At 35.3% G+C, this 23,774-nt stretch overlaps 1 protein-coding gene across 2 annotated transcripts in view; it reads left to right on the top strand.

The window, feature by feature from the left end:
• The window catches only part of LOC117322827, a 40,605-nt gene that overhangs the window by 9,408 nt on the left and 7,423 nt on the right, over window positions 1-23,774 (top strand). Inside the window, exons 2-12 of one of the 2 annotated variants that reach the window (XM_033877774.1) lie at window positions 5,477-5,540; window positions 7,807-8,395; window positions 8,599-8,731; window positions 8,939-9,361; window positions 14,226-14,438; window positions 14,565-14,753; window positions 15,151-15,231; window positions 16,157-16,258; window positions 16,919-17,025; window positions 22,158-22,289; window positions 22,549-22,606. In XM_033877774.1, the coding sequence (XP_033733665.1) occupies window positions 7,814-8,395; window positions 8,599-8,731; window positions 8,939-9,361; window positions 14,226-14,438; window positions 14,565-14,753; window positions 15,151-15,231; window positions 16,157-16,258; window positions 16,919-17,025; window positions 22,158-22,289; window positions 22,549-22,606 (2,020 nt within the window). In that variant the 5' untranslated portion in view covers window positions 5,477-5,540; window positions 7,807-7,813. The remainder of the gene's footprint in view (window positions 1-5,476; window positions 5,541-7,806; window positions 8,396-8,598; window positions 8,732-8,938; window positions 9,362-14,225; window positions 14,439-14,564; window positions 14,754-15,150; window positions 15,232-16,156; window positions 16,259-16,918; window positions 17,026-22,157; window positions 22,290-22,548; window positions 22,607-23,774) is intronic. The other variant, XM_033877779.1, reaches the window with a different exon arrangement.

Genomic DNA, 23,774 nt, shown 5'->3' with positions numbered 1-23,774 from the left:
ATTGTGTATCTCAGTTGTTTCACATATTGCTATATAGTTGATCATAAAATCTACATCTCCATTAACTGATGATTATATGAGAACAGTTTTGAAAATAAATTACTTTGAATTCTGTGTTTAATTATGAAACACGCACGTACTACTCTGCTTATTAGACGTTTATAAAGATTGACCTTCCCACAACTTGACTTTAAGATGTCAAATTCAGCGGTTCCCATTATTTTTTTTTAATTTTTACCTGTATTACTCAACATAATATACTAAATAATTACGAAATATGCATGGTTTATAAGAACCGGAAGTGGGCGTATAACTGCCATAAAATATTGACGTAGCTAAAACATTCTCTCAAAATTTGAAATGTTTTTGTCTTTAAGTACATATTTTTAAAGCAATATCTACCTAGATGTTTGAGCTCATAATTTGCAATAAATCATACTTTTGAGATAAGACTATTTTGCAGCATAGGGCATTGTTTTGATAGTGTTTTCTATCGAAAAATGTCACTCTTCTGATGGGCAACACTACGTAGGCCATAGCACAGGCCACTCGGACCTTTTTAAAAAAAAAACAAAACATGCCACATAGGGCTTCTCTAAGTTTTCTACAAACAACACGTGGTTTTGATCAAATTGGTTGGTAGGACAATTCCTTTATTCCTGTCATTTATAAAATGGCTGGCTCCCTGCCACTGTGCATAAAGGTCCGTAAGTCTACATTGGAAATGAGATATTTGCTTTTCGAGTATGTCGCGAGCGTGTCATTCTTCGCTCCGCGGGGAACTGTATATTTCCACTGCAGTCTCTTTTCCCTTTTATGATATAAGTCTATAACAAGTTGTGACCGTAGATACGCTATGCGACAATAGGTAGCTTTAGCCGACACAAGGTAAGAATTCCTCGTTATATCACCTCTCAGTACAGAAAGATCAGTGCAGAAAACACGTGTCTATTTGTTTATTAGGAAGACACGCGATCCTCGTTAGGTTTTACGTGTCATATGATCGGTATACATGCAGCTGTACAATGGACGATATATCACGCAAATACGAATAATAGAAAAAACAAAATGTTTTACCTCAAAAAAAAAAAAAAAAAAATGTGTACAGATAAACGGTCACATAACATTTCCTTTTGATTAACCTATGGGTTATTAGTGGCCATGTGACCATGTTACCACAATGACACCGATATTATCTATTCTAAAATTCCTATTCCATATTCTGTAAATCGCTGTCGATAACATGTATTCGTTTGAATATTGGCGCCTTTCAGAATACACACATGCAATTAAGGATTGATTGTCAATTTTGTTGCTTGCATGGACTGATGAAGGGAAGTGAACCTCGCGCAAATGGTACATGAACTGGTGAACCTCGTGCAAATGAAGTGAACTGCGAAGCAGTTCATGTACCATTTGCGCGAGGTTCACTTCCCTTCATCAGTCCATGCAAGCAACAAAATTGACAATCAATACTTATATTTACGTTAACCAAATTAAAAACTTCGCCACCAGATTGCAAAATTCGGTCGCAACAGTGTGACGTAAGTGTGTCACTTTGTAACATTGTTATACTTATCGTACATGTGTGCACAGTAGTGGAACAGCAGACAGTCAACTATTCTCGTCGCCAAAGCAACACAAAATATAATGCCATACACGTTTTGATTATTACGATGTTGATACACATAGATACGATATTTTCAAGGTAAAATACTTATTTATAACAAATATTTATGATATTGTATAATAAAAACTTAGCAATACCCATATAAATACGAATTTAAAGTGCAGTGTTGACAGTATAGTGTGTGATTTGGTCACTCGAGACACAGGGACTCGGTTAAAAAAATGATGTGATGCAGTCTAATAGCCGGGATATTCAGAGCTCGAGGAAAAGTGTAACAATGTAGATTTTAGTCACAGGTTAGCTGGTGATGTACATGGTGTTCTTGACATATTGGATTTCATTGTCGCACTGGCGTTTTGGGATGTAAATTCTGATAATAGTAAGTAAAGAAACATTGATTTGAAAATTGGCGGTATTCGACGGCCGGAAACTTGTGTCCTCCATATGTTTAGATTGAGTCAAATTACGACAATATTGTGTCCCTGTTCTCGATATAGCATACTTCTGCTACCAGTCTGTTTTGTGTTGTTAAATAGTGTTTAAATTGAGGTTTATTTTCTGTGACCACTGAAATTGTATTAAGCATGGCATTCGAAATACAGCTAACGTTAGACTTACTGCGCTACGTAGGTCATGAGCTCGGTGCTATCAAGAGTGTCAGTGTTCTGTCATATCCTGTTTTCTAAACTGTCTGAATTATACTGGCATTTTTATTAGCACATAAAGCGGCTATTCCACTTGTGTTCATATACGTTTATAACAATGTTACACAATTCACAAAGTGAAAGTGCATTCAAGTCTGAGGCGGTACAGAACTCGATCGCCATTGTAAACTCAGTGAATGTATTCACACGCCGGCAAGAAAGTGATTCGTCTCTCAGAACAGAAGCACGCGACCCAAAATCTTCAACGGGAAATGAAGTGATATGAGTTTACTATGTTCATTGAGGCGGAGCGAAGTGAAAATGTAAATATTTGATGTTGAAATATTTACATTTGACACCATAGTCTCCTATTGCCTCAGTGTTAATCTGGACTGCATCTATGAACGTATAGATGCAGTCAAGATCACAAAACGTAATTGTTACGTCATTTTCATCAACATCATTGAAATATTTCGCTATGCGCTACGAATGAATCAAACGCAGCGAGGATAATAATGAGAACAAATGCGTTACTATGACGTCATTTTGGCGCTATGTTGATCATCGTCACGGCAAAGCTTTGTACTGTGTGTCGGATTGTTTTCAATTCAATAATAATAAAAAAGATTTTAAATGTTATTCTTTCGAATGAACATACAAGGTACTGGATCCGTATGTACCGTATTGGTATGTACTGGATTCGTATGTACCGGACTCGTATTGTACTAGATTCGTTTAGACTGGATTCCTACTTGCGTCTGTATGTCCGAGATTTACTGTTAGTTTGATGTGTTCCTGATTTGAATATGCGTCTTTGTGTCCGAGATTTATTGTTAGTTTGATGTGTTCCTGATCTCTATATGTGTCTGTATGTCCGAGATTTACTGTTAGTTTGATGTGTTCCCGATCTCTATATGTGTCTGTATGTCCGAGATTTACTGTCAGTTTGATGTGTTCTTGATCTGTATATGTGTCTGTATGTCCGAGATTTACTGTTAGTTTGATGTGTTCCCGATCTCTATATGTGTCTTTGTGTCCGAGATTTACTGTTAGTTTGATGTGTTCCTGATCTCTATATGTGTCTGTATGTCCGAGATTTACTGTTGGTTTGATGTGTTCCCGATCTCTATATGTGTCTGTATGTCCGAGATTTACTGTTAGTTTGATGTGTTCCCGATCTCTATATGTGTCTGTATGTCCGAGATTTACTGTTAGTTTGATGTGTTCCCGATCTCTATATGTGTCTGTGTGTCCGAGATATACTGTCAGTTTGATGTGTTCCCGATCTCTACATGTGTCTGTGTGTCCGAGATGTACTGTTAGTTTGATGTGTTCCTGATCTCTATATGTGTCTGTATGTCCGAGATTTACTGTTAGTTTGATGTGTTCCTGATCTCTATATCTGTCTGTATGTCCGAGATTTACTGTTAGTTTGATGTGTTCCCGATCTCTATATGTGTCTGTATGTCCGAGATTTACTGATAGTTTGATGTGTTCCCGATCTCTATATGTGTCTGTATGTCCGAGATTTACTGTTAGTTTGATGTGTTCCCGATCTCTATATGTGTCTGTATGTCCGAGATTTACAGTCAGTTTGATGTGTTCCCGATCTCTATATGTGTCTGTGTGTCCGAGATTTACTGTTAGTTTGATGTGTTCCCGATCTCTATATGTGTCTGTATGTCCGAGATTTACTGTCAGTTTGATGTGTTCCTGATCTTTATATGTGTTTGTTTGTTTGAGATTTACTGTCAGTTTGATGTGTTCCCGATCTCTATATGTGTCTGTGTGTCCGAGATTTACTGTTAGTTTGATGTGTTCCTGATCTCTATATGTGTCTGTATGTCCGAGATTTACTGCTAGTTTGATGTGTTCCTGATCTCTATATGTGTCTGTGTGTCCGAGATTTACTGTTAGTTTGATGTGTTCCCGATCTCTATATGTGTCTGTATGTCCGAGATTTACTGTTAGTTTGATGTGTTCCCGATCTCTATATGTGTCTGTATGTCCGAGATTTACTGTTAGTTTGATGTGTTCCCGATCTCTATATGTGTCTGTATGTCCGAGATTTACAGTCAGTTTGATGTGTTCCTGATCTTTATATGTGTTTGTATGTTTGAGATTTACTGTCAGTTTGATGTGTTCCCGATCTCTATATGTGTCTGTGTGTCCGAGATTTACTGTTAGTTTGATGTGTTCCCGATCTCTATATGTGTTTGTGTGTCCGAGATTTACTGTTAGTTTGATGTGTTCTTGATTTGTATATGTGTCCGTATGTCCGATATTTACTGTTAGTTTGATGTGTTCCTGATCTCTATATGTGTTTGTATGTCCGAGATTTACTGTCAGTTGGATGTGTTCCCGATCTCAATATGTGTCTGTATGTCCGAGATTTACTGTTAGTTTGATGTGTTCCTGATCTCTATATGTGTCTGTGTGTCCGAGATTTACTGTCAGTTTGATGTGTTCCCGATCTGTATATGTGTCTGTATGTCCGAGATTTACTGTTAGTTTGATGTGTTCCCGATCTCTATATGTGTCTGTATGTCCGAGATTTACTGTCAGTTTGATGTGTTCATGATCTCTATATGTGTCTGTGTGTCCGAGATTTACTGTCAGTTTGATGTGTTCCCGATCTCTATATGTGTCTGTGTGTCCGAGATTTACTGTCAGTTTGATTTTTTCATGTTCTCTAAAATGTATGTTCACGGTTCATTTCAGTTTTTTGTTTCACGTTCAGTTATTGTTTGTGGTATGGTATGACGTGTTTCTGTTTTTAGACTTTGATAATTAATGTTAAAGTGTAACTATTGTTGTACAATTGTCAGAGGTTCATCTTTGTTTTGTTTTCAACGTGGTTCTGATTAGTATTGATATTTGCATTGTTTGTTTATGTAGTCCCTCTTTTTTATTGTCTCTATTTATGGCTTGACTGTTTGGTACTCTTGTCATCTAATCCATTCCTACACCACCTTATGCCCTACGATATCTTTTTGTTCGATCAAGGTGTCCATTGAAGTAAAAGCTTTATTTATATATATTACTTAGCGAATGGTAAAAGTCTTCCTGTTTGCACCTGTAACTGACACCGATACTAAAATAGGCCACGATGTGTATTAACCGTCAAACAGGAAGTTAAGGATAAGGAAAACATCCAAGTGTAAGGCAGGCATACCAATATTGTGATGTTTTATTCCCACAGACGGTAAGGCAAGAGGTAGCACGCCACTTTTCTCACCTACGTCAAATAGTAACACATCTAAAAGGTAAGTGAACTAGATTTACTGTTTGAGCTGTGTAATGGTCACCCCAATTTTAAATATGATTACAGTAACTAGCCATAAATAGCTGTCATATTTATACACCTGATAATGTGGAGTTTTGACTGAGAGATGTGCTAACTCTTGGGACATTCCAACACCAGTTAGTACGTGGGTGCCATGGATTTACCATGATAAATAGAGATTTATAGATAAAGTGTCAACTGTTTACTATAATGGTAACAACACTTTCACATTTTCGCATGACTTTGGTTAAAATGTCAACAGTGGTCAAATGGAACAAGGTAAAGCAGTATTATAAACGCCACAGGGTTTACCGCACTATTCTGTATGGCCAGGACAAGATTATAAACGCCACAGGGTTTACCGCACTATTCTGTATGGCCAGGACAAAATTATAAACGCCACAGGGTTTACCGCACTATTCTGTATGGCCAGGACAAGATTATAAATGCCACAGGGTTTACCGCACTAGTCTGTATGGCAAGGACAAGATTATAAACGCCACAGGGTTTACCGCACTATTCTGTGTGGCCAGGACAAAATTATAAACGCCACAGGGTTTACCGCACTATTCTGTATGGCCAGGACAAGATTATAAACGCCACAGGGTTTACCGCACTAGTCTGTATGGCCAGGACAAGATTATAAACGCCACAGGGTTTACCGCACTATTCTGTATGGCCAGGACAAGATTATAAACGCCACAGGGTTTACCGCACTATTCTGTATGGCCAGGATAAGATTATAAACGCCACAGGGTTTACCGCACTAGTCTGTATGGCCAGGACAAGATTATAAACGCCACAGGGTTTACCGCACTATTCTGTATGGCCAGGACAAGATTATAAACGCCACAAGGTTTACCGCACTAGTCTGTATGGCCAGGACAAGATTTTAAACGCCACAGGGTTTACCGCACTATTCTGTATGGCCAGGACAAGATTATAAACGCCACAGGGTTTACCGCACTAGTCTGTATGGCCAGGACAAGATTATAAACGCCACAGGGTTTACCGCACTAGTCTGTATGGCCAGGACAAGATTATAAACGCCACAGGGTTTACCGCACTATTCTGTATGGCCAGGATAAGATTATAAACGCCACAGGGTTTACCGCACTAGTCTGTATGGCCAGGACAAGATTGTAAACGCCACAGGGTTTACCGCACTATTCTGTATGGCCAGGACAAGATTATAAACGCCACAGGGTTTACCGCACTATTCTGTATGGCCAGGACAAGATTATAAACGCCACAGGGTTTACCGCACTAGTCTGTATGGCCAGGACAAGATTATAAACGCCACAGGGTTAACCGCACTATTCTGTATGGCCAGGACAAGATTATAAACGCCACAGGGTTAACCGCACTATTCTGTATGGCCAGGACAAAATTATAAACGCCACAGGGTTTACCGCACTATTCTGTATGGCCAGGACAAGATTATAAACGCCACAGGGTTTACCGCACTATTCTGTATGGCCAGGACAAGATTATAAACGCCACAGGGTTTACCGCACTAGTCTGTATGGCCAGGACAAGATTATAAACGCCACATGGTTTACCGCACTATTCTGTATGGCCATGACAAGATTATAAACGCCACAGGGTTTACCGCACTATTCTGTATGGCCAGGACAAGATTATAAACGCCACAGGGTTTACCGCACTATTCTGTATGGCCAGGACAAGATTATAAACGCCACAGGGTTTACCGCACTATTCTGTATGGCCAGGATAAGATTATAAACGCCACAGGGTTTACCGCACTAGTCTGTATGGCCAGAACAAGATTATAAACGCCACAGGGTTTACCGCACTATTCTGTATGGCCAGGACAAGATTATAAACGCCACAGGGTTTACCGCACTATTCTGTATGGCCAGGACACGATTATAAACGCCACAGGGTTTACCGCACTATTCTGTATGGCCAGGACAAGATTATAAACGCCACAGGGTTTACCGCACTAGTCTGTATGGCCAGGACAAGATTATAAACGCCACAGGGTTTACCGCACTATTCTGTATGGCCAGGACAAGATTTTGTCGTACGCTTTCATCAGAAAACCTTATTCTCTTCATGACTTGCATTTCTTTATGTTAAGTTTATTTTAAGCTAGCTACTGTTACTGTACTTGTGTAAATCATTGTAAATTTGCCCGATCATTGTTTTAAATATCTACGTCGATAATTTTCCTATTATTTGTTTCAATATGTTCACCCCCTCGGATGTGTTCTAATTTACAGACTGAACATGGCCTCTCCTGGACCTGGTAAATCTGTCATCCATTACAGTCTGTCAGATGGAGGTTCTTGGGGATCATTTCTGCAGAAAAAGTTAAGCGAACCCCAGTATGACATACCGACGGAGCTACACGAGATGGGGTCTCCCTGGCTCGAGACTACAAAATATGATGTCAACATAATCCTTGTCAGTCCCGATTTTCTTTTGACGAATTCGTTTGAAAAGTTTCAAACTTGTAGTATTAGACATTCACTAGCTATACTACTGGGAACGAGTAACAAGGAGTTCCACGATGCTGTGTCGAGAGGAAATCCCCAAAGTCAACTTCTCAAATGGATCTGTTACAGTCCCCAACAAACCCGGGACTCAGTAAAGGGACTTTTGTTGACCATTATCAACTTATACGAGAGTCTACACGGCGGGGATGAGGTTGATGACGATGAGAGTTGTGTGGAGGATCCACTGTTCAAACTTGTGCCCGAGCCGTGCTCTGATGAGAGGCGGTCGTCAGATGAAGTTGACTATGACACTTTACCACCGACCCGTCAAGTCAACGCCCTTCATAGTGTTGTACAGCTTCCCTATAGTGAGGTAGGTCTGTCGTCGTATAAATTAACAGTTCATCTACTTTGTTTTTAGATGCAAACGGAAGTAGTAAACTATTAAAGCACATCAAAGGGACATAATGATAAATATTGGATTGATTTCTGTTTACTGTTAACTTAAACTACTCTAAACCTTTTCGTTATATTCTTGTTATCAAATTTAAATAAACAACATACTGACTATTTAAGGAGGACGAATCCAGAGAATTATTTATTCTGCTAGACCGGAAAGCTGACTCGAACGTGATGCTGAATTTAGACTCAGGAGAAACCATACCAACAGAGGAAATCGAGCAGGCGGTTTACAAGGCCCGGATTCCCAGTATGTATATCTAAAGTCTCTCTTTGTAAGTTAACAATGTAAATTACAAAATAATATAACAATACTCAAGAAGCGTGTTACATTGTAATATTGTTGAAAGTATCCCTAGTGTAAAAAGTTTCTTACTCAAAAAGTAAATGAGACCACTCCATTTGTTATTTTACTGAACACTTCAGCGTGACTGATTCTGTATCTCCTTCTTTCTAGAGAACCTCATCCATGATAACAGTATTGGATTCTTGGCTACCTGTAAAGACCAGGATCTTGGTTCAATAGAATGTCAATTTGACAGGCAGTACCAGAACGAGGTGAAAAGGGAAAATTCGGAAAAAAGTCATGACATTGAACATTCTGGCTCGGTATCTACAAATACTGGAAATTTGACGGTTTCGAACCCCTCCAGTCCGGCCTCAAGGCTAGATATTATACACGATATCCTGGAGAGGGAGACTGATCCGGTACATCTATTGTGTAAGGCCTTGAGAATATCCGACACCGACCACGAACAACTGGATGAGTACTTGTCACAAAAGTGCAGACATCTGAGGATAACGGAGTATTTTGATGATCTGGTGATGGGAGACAAACCAGGTATAGGAAAATCAATAGCTTCGCTTCATACATGTACAGGTATATAATAAATGCTTGTCATGTCGGAGGCATGTACAAGTATATACATGTAGAGGATATCTAACTTTGTCTACAGTAATACCAAATATATTTCACGAGTGTGGATAATGTTTTAATCTTTTTCACGAGTTCGCCGCAGGAGTGAAAAACATTGAAATATTATCCACACGAGTGAAATGTATTAGGTATTACTGATGGTACAGTTCAATATTCTGTTTATTACATGCTTTTCGTCGGAAAACCTTCTCTGTATGCTAACAAGGCCTATTTCGAAGGTTTTCATGCGTTTACCGCTTTCATATCTAGACAAATATACACGACAAAATACAGTCCAAAGTACAGAAATCCACAAATGTATAATAACTTCAAAAATATTTCAATCAATTGTTTTATTTGAATATGTATTCAAGTTTATATTCTTTAGAAAAGTAGCCGAAATATTCTTAGAATATGATTATTTTATGAAAGTTCCCGTCAAAACAACCCAGATTACTGCGCGTTTAGCGCTCAATCCAAAATGGCGTAACTAGTTGACCTTGTGAGGGGAAGTCCTGACATGTGTACGGCTTACTGTGTGGTCCTAATGATCGGATATCATCACTCATGTGTAACAGTTAGTTCATTACTCTGATTCTTTTATATTTCTTTCCGTCTGACTCTGAACTGGGAGACACGGACGAGGCATGCTTATTTTCTAATTATTTTTTGATTGGTCAAATCAGCAAAAAATAATATTTTTCAATATTAAAAAATGTGTTATTTCTCACTAGTGAAATTATCACTTTTATAGAATGAATATTTTTTTTTTTTATATTTCACTGGTATAAATGTAATAAATAAAACAAAACCCGCTTGTCATGTAAAAGGCTAATGCATGCACAAACTGTACTTGTTTTTGTCGTTTACTGGTATATTAACTGCGTTTTGAAATGTCTGTAAAAACGATAAGAGTAAACGATAAAAACAAGAATTATTCCTTATGTTTACGTTTCAACCAGTGCTTTTATTTAAAGCTATCAAAAATTAAATCGGCATTCTTTTTTCGGTGTTAAACAATTAGTAGTAGCAGGACAATTAATTGGGTCGCTAAACAGCTGATGATAATTTGACGGGGAAAGTTGTCAACTACAGAAGTAAACAAAATATAGTTCCTCGGTAGCATCGTTTTTTTATTCGATTCCTGCAAGATATTTCAAACATCTTATTTTTGTATTAGTATATTTCAGTAAATTTTACCATATCTTATTCATATTTTATTGAGACCGGAAATGTAAACATAAATATATAAAGAACGCTGTTCATACTGAGGGCTAAAACATGTACAAGTATACAAACAACGCTTGTCATACAGAAGGCTGATACATGTACAAGTATACAGTACAAGTATACAGTACAAGTATACAGTACAAGTGTACAGTTCAAGTATACAGTACACGTATACAGTACACGTATACAGTACAAGTATACAGTACAAGTGTACAGTACAAGTATACAGTACAAGTGTACAGTACAAGTGTACAGTACAAGTATACAGTACAAGTGTACAGTACAAGTATACAGTACAAGTGTACAGTACAAGTATACAGTACACGTATACAGTACAAGTGTACAGTACAAGTATACAGTACAAGTGTACAGTACAAGTATACAGTAGACGTATACAGTACACGTATACAGTACAAGTATACAGTACAAGTGTACAGTACAAGTATACAGTACAAGTGTACAGTACAAGTGTACAGTACAAGTATACAGTACAAGTGTACAGTACAAGTATACATTACAAGTATACGATACAAGTATATAGTACAAGTATACAGTACAAGTATACGATACAAGTATATAGTACAAGTATACGATACAAGTATACAGTACAAGTATAGAGTACAAGTATACAGTACAAGTATACAGTACAAGTATACGATACAAGTATATAGTACAAGTATAGAGTACAAGTATACGATACAAGTATATAGTACAAGTATACAATACAAGTATATAGTACAAGTATACAGTACAAGTATACAGTACAAGTATATAGTACAAGTATACAGTACAAGTATACGATACAAGTATATAGTACAAGTATACGATACAAGTATATAGTACAAGTATAGAGTACAAGTATATAGTACAAGTATACAGTACAAGTATACGATACAAGTATATAGTACAAGTATAGAGTACAAGTATACGATACAAGTATATAGTACAAGTATACAATACAAGTATAGAGTACAAGTATACAGTACAAGTATACAGTACAAGTATACAGTACAAGTATACAGTACACGTATACAGTACAAGTATACGATACAAGTATATAGTACAAGTATACGATACAAGTATATAGTACAAGTATACAGTACAAGTGTACGGTACAACTTGTATACAGTACAAGTATACAGTACAAGTGTACGGTACAACTTGTATACAGTACAAGTATACAGTACAAGTATACAGTACAAGTATACAGTACAAGTATACAGTACAAGTATGCAGTTCAAGTATACAGTACAAGTATACAGTACAAGTATATAGTACAAGTATAGAGTACAAGTATATAGTACAAGTATACAGTACAAGTATACGATACAAGTATACAGTACAAGTATACAGTACAAGTATGCAGTTCAAGTATACAGTACAAGTATACAGTACAAGTGTACAGTACAAGTATACAGTACAAGTATACAGTACAAGTATACGATACAAGTATACAGTACAAGTATGCAGTACAAGTATGCAGTTCAAGTATACAGTACAAGTATACAGTACAAGTGTACAGTACAAGTATACAGTACAAGTATACAGTACAAGTGTACAGTACAAGTGTACAGTACAAGTATACAGTACACGTATACAGTACAAGTGTACAGTACTAGTATACAATACAAGTATACAGTACAAGTATACAGTACAAGTATACAATACAAGTATACAGTACAAGTATACGATACAAGTATATAGTACAAGTATACAGTACACGTATACAGTACAAGTATACAATACAAGTATACAGTACAAGTATACAGTACAAGTATACAGTACAAGTGTACGGTACAACTTGTATACAGTACAAGTATACAGTACAAGTATAGAGTACAAGTATACAGTACAAGTATACAGTACAAGTATACAGTACAAGTATACAGAACAAGTATACAGTACAAGTATAGAGTACAAGTATACAGTACAAGTGTACAGTACAAGTATACAGTACAAGTATAGAGTACAAGTATAGAGTACAAGTGTACAGTACAAGTATGCAGTTCAAGTATACAGTACAAGTATACAGTACAAGTATACAGTACAAGTATACAGTACAAGTATAGAGTACAAGTATACAGTACAAGTATACAGTACAAGTATGCAGTTCAAGTATACAGTACAAGTATACAGTACAAGTATATAGTACAAGTATACAGTACAAGTGTACAGTACAAGTATACAGTACAAGTATATAGTACAAGTATACGATACAAGTATACAGTACAAGTATACAGTACAAGTATATAGTACACGTGTACAGTACAAGTATACAGTACAAGTATATAGTACAAGTATACGATACAAGTATACAGTACAAGTATACAGTACAAGTATACAGTACAAGTATACAGTACAAGTATACAGTACAAGTATATAGTACAAGTATACAGTACAAGTATACAGTACAAGTATAGAGTACAAGTATACAGTACAAGTATACGATACAAGTATATAGTACAAGTATAGAGTACAAGTATACAGTACAAGTGTACAGTACAAGTGTACAGTACAAGTATAGAATACAAGTATACAGTACAAGTATACAGTACAAGTATATAGTACAAGTATACAGTACAAGTATACAGTACAAGTATACAGTACAAGTGTACAGTACACGTATACAGTACAAGTATACAGTACACGTATACAGTACAAGTATACAGTACAAGTATACAGTACACGTATACAGTACAAGTGTACAGTACAAGTATACGATACAAGTATATAGTACAAGTATACAGTACAAGTGTACAGTACAAGTATACAGTACAAGTATACAAACAACGCTAGCATACAGAAGGCTGATGTGTGTATAACTGATTGTTTATGCCTGGAATACGCATGAAGCATCACTGATTCTTGAATACGTTTTGGTTTTGTTATTGATACCGACTTAGGATAACATATAGGCGTATACATTTATTGCATTTTTGCCAGTGAAATATAGAAATTTATCAAGCTGATAAAACTGCAACGATGAACAGTGAAGATATAAGATATTGCAGTGAAAATAAAAGTTTTTCGCTTTTGACCAATCAGACTGAGCGAACCTTTGTATTCAACTAATTGAAAGTTGCTGATTTTTCTAAACGAAGCGATTATAGATAAAATGTATATTTTGGCTGTATTTCTCAAAAATTCAGACCAGTTTTTTTAAACAAAATACTCAATTGACGTTAGCTATTCATGCACAGATTCTCTGATAACTGGAGAAAACGCTTAAATTTCGTTGATAAGTCCTTTCATAATGGCGACGTCAAGTTGACAGGGTGTAACGCCACAAAGAGATGACGTCATGAATTATGATACTGATTCCCGCACTTTTTGATGCCTTTAATTTTTCAATGTTTCCAATTTTGTTTTTAAGTATATCAAATGAAATAAAAAGAAAATTGAATGATTTCCCGTTTAATATATCATATTTTGACTCCTATGACAGAATATTTAAAAAGAATTCACTCTTGCTTCGCACTCGTGAAAATATCGATATTCTGTCATATTCTTGAAATATATGTTATATTATACGAGAAACCATTAAGGCCATTATCTGTGAACCGGTCCATGCTCAGTGATATTTTCTGCCATGATTCAGACAATGACAGTGAATGGCCTACTCTCCTCCATTTCTGTGCCGATACCAATTTGCTGAAGTCGACGAATGAACTGCTCCAAGTTCCCTGTTTATTATCGGCTTGTCTCAGGCGTAACCGCAACCAGGAGACTCCAAGAGACATTGCAAAGAGGAACGGCTTTACAGACCTGGCAGAGCTGCTGGATAAACAGAACGGCATTGGGCACACAAATGGTAAGATGTCATTTAACAGTCTCATATTGGCTTGTATGTGTTTGATATTTCAATACATGTAGTTATAATAAACTTATTTTTATTTAGATTGACTGAATTTATATATTTCAAACAAAACATATTCAGTGTCAAGAAGCTCAGATAGCGGAATAATGGATTCCCCTGAAGACTGCTGTTTCCCTGTAGAACATACCGGCACCTCAATGCGAGACAAAAATGGCGGGAATGACACTCGGGACGTTGATAGCGGTGTGTCTGAGCTGCAGCATTCCTATGTTGGCAGGGAAAGCGACTATATGGATATGTCAACAACACGTTAGTATACATCAGGATTCAGGGGCTTCAGACTCAAACTCTCTTAATCACCAATATCTATATACAGAAGGAACCGACCATAATCACACTAAGCTTGAATTCTGACTGTTTGGTTAGCCTGTTCATAGTAAGGGTTTGATCATTATATAACATTAGAGACTGTTATAACAGTGGTGAAGATTTAGATATAGTTCTAGGAAATTTGAATGGATAGATAAGCTTGATGCCTCTTCCACCTGTTTATGTCGGTCTCGTTAACACCTTTGTTTAGACATTGTTTTACTCAGTACATATCACGTATTGTTACAATATGATTATATATGATTGTGCTGATTTGTTTAATAACCTCGAGGACAAAGATATAAGTAAATTGTTTATCACTCTTCTGTATTTGCAGGAAAGTCTAAAACGTCTAAAAGTGTCCCTGACGTTTCTCTGAGCAGTTCCGTTAGTGACCTTCGGCCCTCCGGCGACTATGGTAAGTAATGACGCAGCTCAAAGCAAGTCCATGTACATGTTTATCGTTATTTTATATTGTTTTATTTTTACAAGTTGATGTTTGAAATTCACATATTATTTTTTAGATGTCTTTCTAGTAATTGGATGAACATAGATAGATTTACATAATGATGATAATCCTTTCATTTTATGAATAGATGGGTTAATATATATAATAACTAGGTATATACTTTCTACGAATTTGATTTACATATATATTTGAACATAAAAATAAATAATGATACTCGCATCCAACCCCAGTAAAACATAGCGGAGAAACCCTATTTTCACGAGACGTTCCGGTCCATCGCCCTGTCTCTACCGGAAGAAATATATTACTAGTTCTGAATTTACATATTGTTATTCTATCTTTTTGTTTAAGCATAGTTAAATATTTTTTTCAATCTGGAACTGATGTTTAAATACTGCATATGTTTTACCACGGGAAGATTTATCAATATCAGTATACCACTGTTGTATAAATTAATCTTGCAGGATATTTTTAAACGTAATTTGAGGTAATTTTTATTCATAGTGCAGATATTTTGATGTAACCAAACGTAACTTAGTCTCGTACTATTAAGTATATCCTTGATATAAGAAATCCACTTGAAATCAGCAAAATCATTTACATGTAAATTCAACATTAGCTTGTACATTAAACTTGGTAGGTCTCTCCTACAACTGGTTGGTTAGGAACACCGTGCGTTTTTGAAATATTTTAGTGTTAATTATCTACCTTATTCAAAAAAGTATCTTTACAATTCATTGTTTTACATACTGTTCATCTTTAATTATGCATGACTCGATGTGAGACAAGTCGTTGACCCAATAAGTGAACAAGTTTAAATAAAGACTTCTATTCTTTATCATAAGTAGTTCTTTAAAGCGGGTCTTTATTTCAGATTCTATAGCCAGAGGTTTGGTGTCAAAATCATATCAAGGACCAGCAATTTCTGATCCCTTACCGGAAACTTTCAATCCTCTACCAGAAGGCCGGAAAGAAGGTAAGCTCTTTTTTCACTAATAGTTATAAAAGTAACATTACAAATGTTTCGTAAGTGCTATTCTGAGTAAAATAACATTGACTGTTTGGTGTTATACTGAGTAAAATAACAATGACTGTTTGATGTTATACTGAGTAAAATAACAATTACTGTTTGGTGTTATACTGAGTAAAATAACAATGACTGTTTGGTGTTATACTGAGTAAAATAACAATGACTGTTTGGTGTTATACTGAGTAAAATAACAATGACTGTTTGGTGTTATACTGAGTACGATAACAATGACTGTTTGGTGTTATACTGAGTACGATAACAATGACTGTTTGATGTTATACTGTGTAAGATAGCAATGGCCGTTTGATGTTATATTGCTTAAGCAATTGATGTTCCCGACCGTCCAACAATAAAAAATACTAACATTGACCTTGACCTTCATAAAAAAAACCCTGAAACTGGAACTTAATATATAGGCAATAATACCTTGAAGAAAAGTGCAGGCAATTGACTGACTGACGGCCGGACGGACGGACGGGAAGAAAACCTAAAGTACCCCCAGTTTCACCGGTAGGGAACTAATTAAGCATGATATGCCATGATCCTTGTAAGAAGAAATCGCGCCATGACTTGCCGTGTGTTATGTGTGACTATATTTCTATTCAGGGGAGACCACGTGGTTTGTTGAGAGTCCTCCTCTATACAGGTTCCCAGTCCGAAGGTGCAGTGAATCTGACAAGGATAGCATTCGCCTTAGTCGGAATAGTCGTAAGGTAGTAGTCACGTTACATATATAGAGAGAATATTCAAATAGTTTGACGCTTTGATTTCTCTGAATCTCTTCGTCTGAGAAAACTTACTGAATCTAACATATACACATATTTCACAAGTACGACAAAATATCGACATTTTCACTCCATTGTATTTTCTATCTACATTTCAAAGATGACTCGTATCTGTATGTAGTTGATTATGAAAACGTCCTTTTAACGGGCTGCCTAACGCTTTTTAGTGTTTACTAATCTTATCTTGTGGATGTGGTTGCATGAGTATTGTCCAATCAGTATGATATTTCAATGGTATTTTCGTGTGTAAACGCTGTTATATATATTATCATTGTGTTGACTGTGTTATATGTTATCACTGTGTTGACTGTGTTATATATTATCGTTGTGTTGACTGTGTTATATACTATCTTTGTGTTGACTGTGTTATATATTATCTTTGTGTCGACTGTGTTATATATTATCGTTGTGTTGACTGTGTTATATATTATTGTTGTGTTGACTGTGTTATATATTATCGTTGTGTCGACTGTGTTATATATTATCTTTGTGTTGACTGTGTTATATATTATCTTTGTGTCGACTGTGTTATATATTATCGTTGTGTTGACTGTGTTATATATTATTGTTGTGTTGACTGTGTTATATATTATCTTTGTGTTGACTGTGTTATATATTATCTTTGTGTCGACTGTGTTATATATTATCGTTGTGTTGACTGTGTTATATATTATTGTTGTGTTGACTGTGTTATATATTATCGTTGTGTTGACTGTGTTATATGTTATCGTTATGTTGACTGTGTTATATAGTATCACTGTGTTGACTGTGTTATATATTATTGTTGTGTTGACTGTGTTATATATTATCGTTGTGTTGACTGTGTTACATATTATCGTTGTGTTGACTGTGTTACATATTATCATTGTGTTGACTGTGTTATATATTATCGTTGTGTTGACTGTGTTATATATTATCGTTGTGTTGACTGTGTTATATATGTTATCGTTGTGTTGACTGTGTTATATATTATCATTGTATTGACTGTGTTATATATTATCGTTGTGTTGACTGTGTTATATATTATCATTGTGTTGACTGTTATATATTATCATTGTGTTGACTGTGTTATATATTATCGTTGTGTTGACTGTGTTATATACTATCTTTGTGTTGACTGTGTTATATATTATCTTTGTGTCGACTGTGTTATATATTATCGTTGTGTTGACTGTGTTATATATTATTGTTGTGTTGACTGTGTTATATATTATCGTTGTGTCGACTGTGTTATATATTATCTTTGTGTTGACTGTGTTATATATTATCTTTGTGTCGACTGTGTTATATATTATCGTTGTGTTGACTGTGTTATATATTATTGTTGTGTTGACTGTGTTATATATTATCGTTGTGTTGACTGTGTTATATATTATCGTTGTGTTGACTGTGTTATATATTATCGTTGTGTTGACTGTGTTATATATTATCGTTGTGTTGACTGTGTTATATATTATCGTTGTGTTGACTGTGTTATATGTTATCGTTATGTTGACTGTGTTATATAGTATCACTGTGTTGACTGTGTTATATATTATTGTTGTGTTGACTGTGTTATATATTATCGTTGTGTTGACTGTGTTACATATTATCGTTGTGTTGACTGTGTTACATATTATCATTGTGTTGACTGTGTTATATATTATCGTTGTGTTGACTGTGTTATATATTATCGTTGTGTTGACTGTGTTATATATGTTATCGTTGTGTTGACTGTGTTATATATTATCATTGTATTGACTGTGTTATATATTATCGTTGTGTTGACTGTGTTATATATTATCATTGTGTTGACTGTTATATATTATCATTGTGTTGACTGTGTTATATATTATCATTGTGTTGACTATTATATATTATCATTGTGTTGACTGTGTTATATATTATTATTGTGTTGACTGTGTTATATATTATCATTGTGTTGACTGTGTTATATATTATTGTTGTGTTGACTGTGTTATATATTATTGTTGTGTTGACTGTGTTATATATTATCATTGTATTGACTGTGTTATATATTATCATTGTGTTGACTGTGTTATGTATTATCGTTGTGTTGACTGTTATATATTATCATTGTGTTGACTGTTATATATTATCATTGTGTTGACTGTGTTATATATTATTGTTGTGTTGACTGTGTTATATATTATCGTTGTGTTGACTGTGTTATATATTATTGTTGTGTTGACTGTGTTATATATTATCATTGTATTGACTGTGTTATATATTATCATTGTGTTGACTGTGTTATGTATTATCGTTGTGTTGACTGTTATATATTATCATTGTGTTGACTGTTATATATTATCATTGTGTTGACTGTGTTATATATTATTGTTGTGTTGACTGTGTTATATATTATCGTTGTGTTGACTGTGTTATATATTATCATTGTGTTGACTGTGTTATATATTATCGTTGTGTTGACTGTGTTATATATTATCGTTGTGTTGACTGTGTTATATATTATCGTTGTGTTGACTGTGTTATATATTATCATTGTGTTGACTGTTATATATTATCATTGTGTTGACTGTGTTATATATTATCGTTGTGTTGACTGTGTTATATATTATCATTGTGTTGACTGTGTTATATATTATCATTGTGTTGACTGTGTTATATATTATCATTGTGTTGACTGTTATATATTATCATTGTGTTGACTGTTATATATTATCATTGTGTTGACTGTTATATATTATCATTGTGTTGACTGTTATATATTATCGTTGTGTTGACTGTTATATATTATCGTTGTGTCGACTGTGTTATATATTATCGTTGTGTTGACTGTTATATATTATCGTTGTGTTGACTGTGTTATATATTATCGTTGTGTTGACTGTGTTATATATTATCGTTTTGTTGACTGTGTTATGTATTATCGTTGTGTTGACTGTTATATATTATCGTTGTGTTGACTGTGTTATATATTATCGTTGTGTTGACTGTGTTATATATTATCACTGTGTTGAATGTGTTATATATTATCGTTGTGTTGACTGTGTTATATATTATCGTTGTGTTGACTGTGTTATATATTATCGTTGTGTTGACTGTGTTATATATTATCATTGTGTTGACTGTGTTATATATTATCGTTGTGTTGACTGTTATATATTATCATTGTGTTGACTGTGTTATATATGTTATCGTTGTGTTGACTGTGTTATATATTATTGTTGTGTTGACTGTGCTATATATTATCATTGTGTTGACTGTTATATATTATCGTTGTGTTGACTGTGTTATATATTATCGTTGTGTTGACTGTGTTATATATTATCATTGTGTCCTTGGTTAATAACACCTTTTATAGACGTCATTTCATTGGATGTTTAAACGTTGCTTTTATCAGCAGGTAGGGCTGATGTAATATATGAACAAAGAAAGACAATTGCTTATAGATATATACAGAACATGTGACGGATACACAATAAATCCAGAATATCTACGCTTCTTCCTGGTTCAGACTAGTAGGCCTAATAGCCTGTTTCCATATCAAAAACTTTATGATAAGATTTCATACAGGCTTTCCCCGGCGTTACGTTTGTGTCTGTGTACCAACAAATGTATGTTAGTTAAAAACCACACTGACTCGCTACCACGCACGACTAAACATGATGTTGTTACCTATTCTTTAAGGTTACAATATGTGTTGATGTATGTGAGTTTGTTGTTATAATCACTTGTCACCACTGGATACAAATCTGTATCTCGCGGTGATATGTTCAGTCTTAATCAATTCTATATATATCTATTCTCATGGACGTTGACCAATTTGATTCTCTACAGGATGTTTTGAGAGTTTTTCAGACTTTATACACAATAAACATGTATTAATTAGATCAATTACCATTTCACGGACGATAGTTACCATGGTGTTGAGTAATAAGTATTTATGTAATATCTTAGTTTCTGTACAGGTAGTTCGTGTCACTGAAACTAGATTTTGATGAAAGTTTTCATGTTATCATATATCCACTGCTTCTTTATATTTTTCTGTGGTTGCTACGCTGCTTTCATATATATCCATTTTTGGACGAAATGTATATTAACACTCTGGCATCTTCGCGTGCGTTATATTTTTAAATGTCTTTGCCGTTGGTCCCATAGCGTGCAATCATAGAACTTGGCTCTGTAAATGTCACGCTAGCATTCGCCCTCGGCCCACACCAGCCGAAGGGTTTATGGTTGTTGTTTTTTCAGCCGCTATATATATAACTTATATTGTCTTTCTAGTACTGTTTATATATCATGTCGTTGTATTATATGTTGTTTATATACATACAAATGTAGATCTATAGCTGATAGGGGCCCTTGGATCAGTCCCCCAACAACACTGTGCCCTAACGCAGGAGGACTTTTTCTCTGCACACGATTAGCCTTAAATTTTGAAAAGTGTTTTAAAACTCAGTATGAGCTATTTACTATCGCATATGGAGCACAATAATCATTATTAGAAAACAATACTATATTATATCTCGGTTATAAGGCTAACCATTACACTAAATTATATTTTGGTTATAAGGTTCACCATGGTTCAGTTCAAAGAAACAAAAAGACTGAAATAGACAAAAGCCAGGTTATTTTTTGGGGAAAAAAGGAAAATAAAATCAAAATGTTATTCAGGAAGAAGATAAAGTTCTATAAATTCTAAAATAATCAAAAGGATGTTACTTTTGACAAATTGTTCCAGCAAAAGGCAATTACATTGTTATGATTAGGAAAGTGCCTTAATGTTTAAATTATTGGGGGAGGGAGGGGGTATTTTGTTTTATTTTTCTATGATCCTCTACATGCTACATATGTTGACACTGGTAGGTCTCGGACAGGGAAAAGTGAGGCATTGGCAAGGTAGATATTAGATAGGTAGCATAAAGTTTTTAAAAAGGCGAGAAAAGATAAGATCCTAAATTTAGCGGTCTCTTAAGATCATAAAATGGAGCAGCAGGTAGAATGTTTATGACCTATCTGTAGGGCAGACCACATCACAATGTGTCGTGTTTCCTACAGGAAATGTAATACCAATAAAACATAATTATACATTTCAGGCAAGTGGATCATTCGGACGAAAAAAACAATCGTTTTCAAAAACAATTTCCAATGTTTTCAAAATAAAAAGGAAGAATTCTTTATCCTCCAATCCCGGCACTACAATTCCAGAGGAGGCGAACAGTGACCAAGTAAGAGGTTATTTATCGGTAATTAACAAAAAATGATCATGGTCAATACTCATTGCTAGACCCCAAAACAAAGCAATTTATATGACTGAATAGTACAAAATTAAGACAATACATGATCAATAATATACCTGATGTTATACAATCGTTTCCTCGCTAAGCATACTTTGCGAAGCCTTAAATATTTTTTTTGTGTGATTTCGATAACATGATCTCTCACAGACTTATTAGCCTTGATTATATTACCGAATTTCATTATTAGAATACAAAGGGAGAACGCGGAGGAGGATTCCCCTGTATCCCAATCGTATCTTACGAAGGTAAGCCATTTTATACACTACAATAAACAAGATCACTGTCTGTATATATTTAGTTTATCGGTTGAAATAAAACAGTAAAAACTGTAGCTTGATATGTGAATATGGGGGAGGTCAGCGGACAGATGTAGCGAGTATAATACAGTAATATGTTGTGGGATGTCACCAGACACATGTAGCGAGTATGATATAGTAATATGTTGTGGGATGTCACCAGACACATGTAGCGAGTATAATATAGTACTTTGTGAGAGGTCACCAGACACATGTAGCGAGTATAATATAGTAATATGTTGTGGGATGTCACCAGACACATGTAGCGAGTATGATATAGTTATCTGTTGTTGGAGGTCACACGACACATGTAGCGAGTATAATATAGTACTTTGTGAGAGGTCACCAGACACATGTAGCGAGTATAATATAGTAATATGTTGTGGGATGTCACCAGACACATGTAGCGAGTATAATATAGTAATATGTTGTGGGATGTCACCAGACACATGTAGCGAGTATGATATAGTAATATGTTGTTGAATGTCATCAGACACATGTAGCGAGTATGATATAGTAATATGTTGTGGGATGTCACCAGACACATGTAGCGAGTATGATATAGTAATATGTTGTGGGATGTCACCAGACACATGTAGCGAGTATGATATAGTAATATGTTGTTGAATGTCATCAGACACATGTAGCAAGTATGATATAGTAATATGTTGTTGAATGTCATCAGACACATGTAGCGAGTATGATATAGTAATATGTTGTGGGATGTCACCAGACACGTGTAGCGAGTATGATATAGTAATATGTTGTGGGATGTCACCAGACACGTGTAGCGAGTATGATATAGTAATATGTTGTGGGATGTCACCAGACACATGTAGCGAGTATGATATAGTAATATGTTGTGGGATGTCACCAGACACATGTAGCGAGTATGATATAGTAATATGTTGTGGGATGTCACCAGACACATGTAGCGAGTATGATATAGTAATATGTTGTGGGATGTCACCAGACACGTGTAGCGAGTATGATATAGTAATATGTTGTGGGATGTCACCAGACACATGTAGCGAGTATGATATAGTAATATGTTGTGGGATGTCACCAGACACATGTAGCGAGTATGATATAGTAATCTGTTGTTGGAGGTCACACG

Source organism: Pecten maximus, chromosome 1, assembly GCF_902652985.1.
Source record: "Pecten maximus chromosome 1, xPecMax1.1, whole genome shotgun sequence".
NCBI classification, from domain to species: Eukaryota; Metazoa; Mollusca; class Bivalvia; order Pectinida; family Pectinidae; genus Pecten; species Pecten maximus.
This window is presented reverse-complemented; position numbering and strand designations above follow the sequence as displayed.